This window comes from Limulus polyphemus, unplaced genomic scaffold (genome assembly GCF_000517525.1).
Source record: "Limulus polyphemus unplaced genomic scaffold, Limulus_polyphemus-2.1.2 Scaffold7602, whole genome shotgun sequence".
Classification (NCBI taxonomy): domain Eukaryota; kingdom Metazoa; phylum Arthropoda; class Merostomata; order Xiphosura; family Limulidae; genus Limulus; species Limulus polyphemus.
This window is the reverse complement of record NW_013673212.1, coordinates 10,629-22,292: the sequence shown is the minus strand read 5'-3', so window position 1 is coordinate 22,292 and position 11,664 is coordinate 10,629. Positions and strand designations below refer to the sequence as shown.

The following is an 11,664-nucleotide window of genomic DNA, read 5'->3' as shown; positions in this document are numbered from 1 at the left end:
AACCCGGGCCGTTAGCTCTAAAGCACTCTACCACAAAACTAGCCCGCACATCCTGTAATTTTTTACTTGTAACCTACTCTATGTAGTTGACATCTTACATTGTTATATTTTAAAATACTCAACTTGTAACGTAGACTGCAGAGTCGACATTTGACATCGTTACATTTTAATACACCCACACTTACATAGACTTGCTGAAGTATTGTGAAATGCAATAACGTAAAGTTTCTACGAATAATTTAGGTATTCTTCGTATAAGTGGATAATAGTCTATATATTTTAAACCACATAATATACCTATATACATAGTGTTGACTTATTTTCACAGATCTTACCTTTCGACTTGTTTGTTGGTACTGTTTGACTGTAGAGTAATTCTATGCCGCGAATGCACTACAAACCAATGTATTGTACGAGAATTAGCTGTCCAATCTTAAAGTACCAGTTGTTTCCAACACCGCGGATTCTTCTTTTTAGTATATACATGTGTATGTTATGACCTAAATGTTTACTGCTTAATGCTTTCTGGAAATCTGTATGTGTTTACATTAAGTTCTTTATTACTGCTTTATTTGTATACTTGTACATAGTTACAGCTTTATCGACCTGCCGTTTTATTTTCGTTCTTGTATATTCTTATCATTCCGGTTCTTGTGGGACAGAGGCAGACCGAAGCGTGCAACATATTACTTATGAATTCAGAAACACGATGTTAATAATCTCATTCGTCACTGTTTATGTCGTTTTTATAATTCACGTTTGTACGACTCTTCAAAACGTAACAATGCCTTTTGTTAGGAGATTGATAAAAGGATTCAATTCATTGGTGGAGACTCAAGTTTAACAAACCTTACTGATCAGTAATGATTTAGCTAATGTTTGATTAGTTATTGTAATGTTTAGACAACTAAAACTAATATTTTGGGTTTGGGTTACAATAAGGCTCCTTCATTACTTAAAGATTATAGTAATTTGGTTTGCCACAGTTTTGTTACAACATAAGTAGAAAAAGTTGAAAGAATATTATTATTTGTGATATACGTCCTTACTTATGATTTAGCAATGTATTCTAAAATTTCTTTGATGCTAAGTATATAACATATTTATTATTATTCTTCACTTTTAGACTTGGTTCCAAAATAAAAGGGCCAAAATGAGGCGAAAAGCCTTCAAGGCTTCTGGAAGACCATACCCCTTGACGGTTCCTCGCCTACCTCAGCTCCGCATTCACAGAATCGAACAAGATCCCATTTCTTGTACACAGAATACAACTGCTGATTGTAGCAAACAAAACACACCTATCAGAGGACAGCAGTCACCAGAAACCTTCACACAGCATGATAAGAACTTTACTCGAGAATGTACTTCACAGCTTCTAGCATCCAACTTTCATCCAGGCGTTTCTAGACAACCGCTAACGGGAATAACCAATAACTACATATTACCATCACAAGCAGAGGCGGTAAAAAAATCGATAGATTTGGACCCAAGCAATGTTGATGATTTTGGCATAGAACTAGACTACGGATTGCATACTCTTCAAGTGTTCGACAATGGTAAACGTTTCCAAAACTTTTATCAACAGTCATTTTATATATCAGATAATTCTTTACAGATGAAATTGTCAGAAGAACAACTTCCTATGAATCTTAGGAATGAATTAATGGAAAAGTTTAATAATGCAAATAAAGAAATAAAAAGTGCTAGCGTTGCAACTATACCGTCTTCTATAGAAGTGGATAAGCATAATATTACCTCTGGTTTACCTCATCTTCCTCAGGTGGCAACTAGAGAAGTAGATCAGTGCGAAAGTTCTTTGATGACACCATCTTGCGTACCCGTCAGTCCTCCAGCATCCTTGGTTCCTGATTCATATGGCACTGATAACACATATGTTCCAAACTACTGGACTTTCGATATGCCACCAGGTGGTGCCATCTTAGGCGACAAAAGCGAGTTATATTCGACTAATAGAGAGTTCCGAAGAAATCTGAGCACTGCGAGTATTACTTCACTAATCCTTGATTTGACAGAAGACAATTCAGAGTTCCCCGAAGTGTTTGATCCTCCGGCTTCATTAACAAGGCTTCAGTTGTAAACTTAATAAGCCAATAGAAGATCATGATATCACCCCCATAAATAAGTCTCGAAAATATTGGAATTTTTAGCTAATTTTTAACACTTATATGAGTTTTTTTTAACTATGACACTAATGGCACTTTTTAGATCACGTCGTGTATTTTACATTATTAAATTAAACTATCCCCTTTTCTACCTTCTCCTAATTATGTACTACAACATAATATCGAAGTTACAGTTCCATAAAATCGATGTGGTTAGCGTGATTTTTAAAAAATAAAGTAGTAAGTATTATGTGACCAGAATGGAACTTAACATTTTCCGTTGTGAATTAGTTTTTGTTTTTTCCTTCGTTATTTGATACTAATAATTTTCATCTATTTCTATAACTTGCTACAACATTTCGTAGAAAAAAAGAAAGGTTATTTCCTCTTCATTCGCACAAACGACTACTAAGACGCTTACTAGCAGGTGTTGCATGTTGTATGAAGAAGCTTCTTTTACAGCTATTTGTTGTGAAAAAAAATATATAAGAATCGAACTCTTAACACTTTATTTTATCATAGTTCTGGGTGTCAATTTTCTTATTCACTTCAAGTTGTCTTAGTATTACAACAACCAAAGAAATATTGTGCGTTCATTCACGCCCTTTAAAGCAAATCCTCAAGGCTAGATATTAATGTGATAAGAGATCCTGTAATAATACAGGATTTGAAAGTAAAAATAAAACAGCCAACATCCTGATGTTCATGAACAACAATTTAAGGCTGCTGTAAACGGCATATTTGAAGAGATGAAATAAAGGCTTCTGCTGAAAAACTATTTGCTATACTAACGTTGTTTATAATAAAAACGAGTACAGGTCGTCCCATGTGCTTGTAAATGGAACATATGCATATACATGTATATAATTATACAAGACTTTAAATCTCATGGTAAACTTAGCCCTTATTTCAGTATGTTAAGCTACGTATTTTTATACTATTGAGTCCTATGGTGATACAGCAATAAGTTTAAGAGCTTATAACGGTGATCCATCGAGAGTCGATTCCCACTGTGAACTCAGTACAGATAGCCTATTGTGTAAAAAACAAATATGTTAAAGACAGGTTTTATACTAATAGGTGAATCTCTTTGGTAGTATATGTTTAAGTGTAAAGATGTACGATGGGCTATCTGTGCTGTGGCCGCCGCGGAAAACGAACCCTGAATTTTAGCTTACTGCTGAGCCACCAGAGGGAGACTACTAGATAAATAGATTACAAGTACGTATGGTTACTACTAACTATTTTCTTTTATTTACGCTCGAAATTATTTACCTATTATGTTTAAAATAAAGTGTGATAGCTACATAATTTTTACACATTTTCCAATGTAAGATGTGACCACACTTTTAGTTTCAAATCATTAACTGAGCTTTGGCTTTTACTTACATTTGTATTTGGCTCACGTTTATTTATTTTATATATATATAGTAATTACTTTAAAAACCACACATGATGTTTACGATATTTAACTTTGAGTTACATTTGTATTTATTTAAGTACATTTATGTTATATGTATAGAAATGACTTGAAAAACCACACATGATGTTTACGATATTTAACTTTGAGTTACATTTGTATTTATTTAAGTACATTTATGTTATATGTATAGAAATGACTTGAAAAACCACACATGATGTTTACGATATTGAATTGTTTCTGAAGAATAAACGCATTAATTTTAAAAAGTATTTAAACAAAAGAAAAAGGTTGAGTTTGTGTTTGCTTATTCATTAGCATCAGTGATCGACTTGAAATCAAAGAGAACTTTACTGTGGTTCAATGTTAAATGTTTGTGATTTTAGGTTATTAACCTACACTGGTTCAATGTTAAAATGTTAAATGCGTGTGATTTTGAGTTATTAACCTTACTTGTACAAATAAATAGATGATCTGCTTAGTTGTGATATATGTAATATCTCGAAGTTTCTTATAAAAATAAAATGTTATATTTCAAGTTATTAGCTATTAATTTATCTAAGTAAACCAAAACAACAACAAAACACATGGTTTTGTTTTTCGTTTGTGGCTGAAAAATACATGCAAAGTGAAATTTCATAGTTCGGTTGCAACAAAGTCATCTTGAAAGACTATGAAAGTTTATTATATTGATAAAAGTTGAATATACATTTATTCTTTAGCATAAAACATACTTAAATCACATTTAAACTTATTATCTTTTAAAAAACTACTTCTAATAGGAATACTAAGTTTCATTACAGGCACATCAAAAATTACGAAATTTATTCATTGAAAACTGGAACATGGTACAGGGCCTTCCAAACTTTTCACATAAGGTGTTCGCACCAACCTCAATCATCATACCTAGCCTATCGCCCCCTAGTGGCACAGCGGAATGTCTGCGGACTTAGAACGCTAGAAATCAGGTTTCGATACCCGTGGTGGGCAGAGCACAGATAGTCCATTGTGTAGCTTTGTGCATAAATTCAAACAAACAAACAAACCTAGCCTATCCCTAAATTAAGTCATTGCAAGCATGATCTGTTCTGGACAGCGTCTATTGATTTTCGTATTATCCTGCACACTAGCAATCGTTCAATTCAACTCACTAATCTTGTGGTGTCAATTTGTTAACGAGAGAGAAACTGCGAGAAAAACGATTGAGGTTTAGGTATGTAACACAACGTGCTTTTAAAACATGCCGTACCGTGTCTAAAATTTTCTTCAGTAAAACTTACGATTCTCAACTTGTGTCTAGTAAAAGTTTGCCATACCAGGACAAATAGTGTTCTCCCGGTATTTACAACACTAGTATTCCATTTCCGTGGTGGACAGAGCGCAGATAGCCCATTACGTAGCTTTGCGCTAAAAAAAAAACATCGTCAGGACAGATCATTTTCAAGATATAATCACTTTAGCTATGGGTTTTTCTTGTAACGGCCCTATATATAATAAAAGGATCTTATAAAACAACAATTCTGTTTCGTAAGGAAAACACAACAACATCTGTTTGTTTGTAGTTAAGCGCAAACCTACTCAATGGGTAATCTGTGCTGTGCCCACCACAGGTGTCAAAACCTGATTTTCGTTATAAGGCTATATTATCATAAGGGATTTTCAGGAAGAACTTGGAGGTTTAACACAATCAACCTTGAAAGCTTTCCAGCAGTGATTATAATCATAATAACAGTGTAGTTTTTCTTGTCACGGTGATCGTATTATCGTGATGCGATAGTCTTTTTTTTCTAGTCTGGAAGCAATGTACACGCGTATTTGATGGAATTTGATGAAACAACAAGTAAAGAATTCTACAACTGGACACATGTGTTTTTTTTTACTTTACTCCTACGGAATTATGAGATATATTTGTATCTTTCCCATAATAGCTGTAGTCTGGTTTTTCCAGGAATTGTCATCTCAACCTGCACATTTAACAAGTCACCTTGATTTGAGACTATGTTTTGGGGTTTTACCAATAGTAGACATGACTAGTTTTTAAGTGACCTTCATTTTAAATTACTTAAACATTATTTTTTGTATTTAACAGTGTTGTCCATCTTTGGAACCAGGATATTTACTTTCATTTTCCGATTTATTAATTATTGTGGTCGTTATTTGGTATTATGAAATATTTACTACTACTAGAAAATACAACAACCACAAAACGTGTTTGTCATTTTATTTTAATGATTATTTTATATGTAACATATACTCTCTGTAATAAGTTGTCAAACAAAGGATGACCTTGAAAAGCTGTTCTATTCAGGGAAATAATGACAAAACAAATCATTCCGGAGCGTATATAAGGAATTAGCTTCAACTTGCAAAGGTACAAAGTAAAAACTGAACGATTGATTGTGAAGATACATCACTGGCAGACAGAATTGTAGCAACGCAACAGGGTAAGATATTATTACTGCTCAGAGTAAGATCTTTATGAATACTTTAATGTTCATAAAATGAATATTATTTTATATCCTGGACGTTAGGTTACATTCCAACAATTGTACCAATGTTTATCATTATTATTGGTTCTAATCGCTGTACTATTATACTTGGAAGAAGCTGAAGGCAGGTGTTGTACACACAAAACTAAAATGAAATGTGTAGCTTAGCTATGTTCATCTGCTCATATGACATACTTATTTGTTTGATTCAAAACTATACAAAAGAATCAATTATCTATTACATTCTTATGACATGTAATAAATTATGAAACATACATTTTCTGTTTATGTCATTTTAGTCTTAACGTAACAGGTCCTGGTTTAAAAATATCTAAATAATGCTTGAATTAATTCACTTTAGTATTTAGTGACAACATTATAATATACGGGATTGTTTCTTATGAGACATTTTACGATATCGTTGTATGTGACAATAATAAATACACGATGCCAACAATGATATAATTATACACATATAAACACTACCGAACGTTCATTATTACTTTTAGCATGCATGCCCTTTTTTTTTTCTTTTCTTTATTAGGTATTCCTCTTTTAATTATAATGATGTCTCGACGAGGCAACACGCTAATATTTGGAAATTTGCTATTCAACCTGTTCCTCTGGTCAGCCTCAGCAGAAAATATTGAAGTGGCTACGAAAACAGGAGTTGTTGAAAGTTTTGAGCATCCTTTAGTCATTGGAGGGGGAGTATATGTTTTTATGGGAATTCCATATGCAAAACCACCTGTTGGAGATCTTCGTTTTAGCAAACCAGTGCCCATTGAAAGTTGGGAAGGAAAAATAGGAGGTGAAACTAAACCCAACTCTTGCTACCAAACAGAAATACATCATGATCAAGAGGTTCATGACCTGTGGAAGCTAAAAACACCTGTCAGTGAAGACTGTCTTTATCTGAATATCTACGTCCCTCGTAATTCCACATTAGGGTTCGGTATTGACAATCCCAAGTCTGAAGATCTGATTCCAGTGATGGTGTTCATCCACGGTGGCAAATTTCACTATGGATCTAGTTCACCTGATGCCTATGACGGAGCTGTTCTAGCTGATGCCACGGATGTTATCGTGGTCACTATGAACTACCGTCTTGGTCCACTGGGGTTTCTCCACCTCAACAACGACGATATTCAAGGGAATCAAGGTTTGATGGACCAGCAGACTGCACTTCGTTGGGTTAAAGAAAATATTGTATCATTTGGTGGCAATCCAGAAAATATAACTCTGTTTGGAGAAGGTTCCGGGTCTGTTTGTGTTGGACTTCACCTCATGATGGAAGAAAGCAAGGAATTATTTCGCCATGCTATCATGGAGAGTATGAGTCCTTTGTTCCCACACTCCTCCCATAACTTAGAAGAAGCAAATGAGCTAAAAACACTTTTGGCTAAGAAGACAGGCTGTACCTCTGATGACTTCAGTCAACTTCTTTCCTGCCTTCGTGGTGTGAAAGCTGAAAAACTAACATCCGCCACAGAAGAGATAATAGCTGAAGGCCATGAAATGCCTTTTGTTCCAACTTACGGTCCAAACAGCATGATTCCGAAATCTCCTATTGAACTGGCCCAAGAGGGCCACTTTAATGACGTAGTTTTGCTTATTGGAACAAACCAGGATGAAGGCTCAAGAGCTCTTGAAAATTTTCTTCCAGAATCTAGAGAAGAAATCAGTAGAGATGATGCCATTGCTGTAATTCAGAAAGCGCTTTATAACAAGAAGCCAGATACAGTTCAAAAAATTGTGGACCATTACATGAGCAATGTAGATCCTTCTAACACCCGAGCAAACTTGCACGCCCTCAGAGATGCCTTAGGAGACTACTTATTCATGTGCCCAAATTTGTATTTTACAGAATATTTAAGTGAGAGTGGAAAGCTTGCTTACTATTACTTTTTGAACTTTGTACCAAAAAGATACCACCGGTTGGAGCTGATTAACCAAGGGGACGAAGTGGAGTTTGTATTTGGTTTACCATTCCAAGAGGTTGGGCTTCAAGAATATGCCTCTGCTGAGAGGGATCTGAGTTTGCGAATAATGTCTCACTTTTCAACCTTTGCTGAAAAAGGGTAAGATTCAACAAACTTATCTATTTAGTTAAGATAATGTAGTACATTAATTCACTTCTAGTTCTTTATTGATAAATCTTATGTTTCAGTCTGTATAGCATACACGATAATATCGTAGTCTTCTCTTTACCATCACTACACATTAAGTTTCTTCCGATGGCACAGCATTAAGCTTGAGGGCTTATAGCACTTACATTCGCGATGGGCATAGCACAGGTAATAAATCGTGCAGCTCTGCGCTTAAATAAAAAAAAATACAAATTGTTTGTTTGTTTATAATTATGCACAAAGCTACACAAGGGCTATCTGTGCTCTGCTCACCACGGGTATCGAAACCCGGTTTCTAGCGTTGTAAGTCCGCAGACATACCGCTGTGCCACTGGGGGGCAAAAATACTATAAATAAACTATAACTCTCATTACGGTTTTGTCATATAATAACATATAAACTGGAAAGTGGTTTACTTTGCCGTAACATAAAAACAAATTATAGTTTCTTCTTTTGAGCATAGCATTACTTATGATCCTATCTCGCAAAATAGTATTTAGGTTTTATTGGTTGTCTAAAACAGAAAAACTCACATTATTTGGGGCCCGGACGGTAGTGACTCCTAGAAAGATTTATTGTTACTATTTGTATATGACAATAAAGTGTCCATTCATTCAGTCCGGATGGACGACTTTCTTATTTTGAAGGTGACAGTTTTCAAAGAATAATTTGAACATGGTTCATTAATTGAGGTTTTCTAAAATACTTGTTGTATAACTTTATCAAATCGGGAAGTAAAAATGTATAGTTTTAGAGAGTGTCCAGTTCATAAATTCTGAAGACTGGGATTGGTTGTATCAATTAATAAACAAGTTAATGGTTAGGGAATTTGTATTGATAATGAACAAAGGCTAAAGTCGTCAACTCTGTTAATCAGAGAAGAAACTTATTATACGAGATAGACTGTGAATAGAAATTTAGCACATGTCGAAATTTCTATTATTTCAAAAAATGATAAAATTATTAATACATTTATATATTTCCTAAACACACAAATGTAAGAGAGGAAAGGAGAGGCGTTCGGATACAACGCGGCATCATTTGTTTTAGCCCGGCCTGACGTACTTGAACCTGATGTGGATTATTGATGTTGTAACATATAACTTTGTGTTTATAATGAATGAAATTGTTATACCGATGTCCTAATAAATGGTGGTCTGCAACGATATACAACGGTATTAGCAATGTAAGCCTTATTCAACTGAAATGTTGATAGTTGCAGTAGAAAATGCCAATGCAGTGACTTATGAACAAAAATTTGATCTTTCAAATGATGCCTTAACACACTGGCTACTGCTGATCAGAAGAAAAATAAAATAGAAATATACAAATTACAATCATCTTTAAAGGCTGCTTTCATAAAGTAGTCATAAATTAATAAATATCTAAATCATTATTGACTGAGACAGTTATATATTGTCAGCTTTAAGCCATTATTGACTGAGACAGTTATATATTGTCAGCTTTAAGCCATTATTGACTGAGACAGTTATATATTGTCAGCTTTAAGCCATTACTGACTGAGACAGTTATATATTGTTAGCTTTAAGCCATTACTGACTGAGACAGTTATATATTGTCAGCTTTAAGCCATTACTAACTGAGACAGTTATATATTGTCAGCTTTAAGCCATTATTGACTGAGACAGTTATGTATTGTCAGCTTTAAGCCATTATTGACTGAGACAGTTATATATTGTCAGCTTTAAGCCATTACTGACTGAGACAGTTATATATTGTCAGCTTTAAGCCATTACTGACTGAGTCAGTTATATATTGTCAGCTTTAAGCCATTATTGACTGAGACAGTTATATATTGTCAGCTTACTCAAAATGCTAAAACAGAACAACAATTAACACTAGAATTAAAATATCCTTGTTATCGACCAATTCCTTGGTAATTATCGGTAATATTTTTATCTAGCCCCCACTCAATTTCATTTAATGTTACCATTTTATGAACTTTTAGCTAATGATTTGTTTTTTCTTTCTTTTTTTTTTCAGAAATCCCTCACTTGCCTTGAACGAGTGGCCATCTTTTAGCGAAGGATGGCCAGTCTATCAGGAGCTCAACACACTCACTCCGAATTTTGCATTCATCTACAATCACTTTCACTGTGAGTTTTGGCGAGACATTATCAACGAGAAGCACTGACGTCCATAACCCATTTATGACTTATTAATTACAAAGAAACCAAACTCATGAACACCGTGAATTATTAAACGTCTTGAAAAAATGTACCAATCGACTTTCCTCGACAGAGATTTTGCGATGACTCCCAGTCATTTTAAACATTCTGTTATGCTGTCATTTTACTGTTCTTGTTCTGTTTGTAATGTTTGTTTTATCTTGTGAGATATCAACGGCACTTGTATAAACAATATTATGGTCAGTTATTGTTCTTCTGTGATATTTTCACGTACTCGTTATACTATATGAATTACTTTTCTTTATTTTTTTTTTATTTTTAGAACTTGGCTTGTCAATAGTGAATATGGATTTTTGTTTTAAAATTGTTGTCTATGGTATCGTTGTTATTCATTTAACCTGCTTATCATTTGAGTAAATAAGCAAATAATCAGTTTAAATTATTATTCATGATAATTCTGTGCACTGTATACAGAAAAGTTCATCACATAAATTTCTAATGTTTCTAATGAAACAAAACTATTTTTTGTAAAGACAAGACAGTTCATTCGAAACAGCTGCGATCTGTGTTATACATAAAATCCACATTTTTTTCGCAGCCATTAGGGTTTATTATTGTTATTTGTGATATGCAAAAATTATTAAACCGACATACCTCTATTAGGACTGATGATTTGCGATATATCAATCGATTTTAACAAAATGTCACCTATAACTGGTTTCTCGTTATTATTCTAGCTTTTGTTTGAAGTTAAGCACAAAGCTACACAATGGGCTATTTGTGCTCAACCCACCACGGGTATCGAAACTCGGTTTCTATTGTTGTAACTCCGCAGACATACCGCTGTGCCATTGGGGGAGTATTATTCTAGCTACGATACTGCTCAATAATATTAAATCTTGAAGCCCAATACGCTAACTGGAGTTTTAAACTTGTATTAAAACAAAAATACAAGTAATAACTCCAAAATAATTTATCATTTCTTTCTAAAACTTTGCTGAACGTTTCCTCTAGTTTGGAAATTTATCCCATACATGTTATACTCCAAACTCTGCAACGCTAATTAAAAATAAAAAATACATTTTTTTTTCTGAAGATACATGATTGTATTTGTGTTTAATTAATGTTCTATATTACTTCTATATAATGCACATTCTGTAAATTAAAACCCATGGAATATTTGATATTTTACTATAAAAGTTTCATCAAATTTTGTGGATAATTTTCATGAATTATATTATTATTAATGTTCACATGCATTTATTACATGAAGCAAGATAGATGAAAAAACAAGTTCAAGTTTCTCCCAGATAATGTTTGCTTATACAACTTATACTTTATACTGAATCAAAA

The 11,664-nt window shown here is 33.7% G+C and overlaps 1 protein-coding gene across 1 annotated transcript; it reads left to right on the top strand.

Annotated features, from left to right (window-relative positions):
* Positions 1 to 5,959: 5,959 nt before the first annotated feature.
* LOC106474724 (acetylcholinesterase-like) lies at positions 5,960 to 10,634 on the top strand. The gene is made up of 3 exons (XM_013935415.2): positions 5,960 to 5,987; positions 6,577 to 8,113; positions 10,166 to 10,634. Exons 2-3 carry the CDS (start codon positions 6,597 to 6,599, stop codon positions 10,314 to 10,316), a joined length of 1,668 nt encoding a protein of 555 aa, XP_013790869.1. The 5' UTR covers positions 5,960 to 5,987; positions 6,577 to 6,596; the 3' UTR covers positions 10,317 to 10,634.
* The last annotated feature ends 1,030 nt before the right edge of the window (positions 10,635 to 11,664 follow it).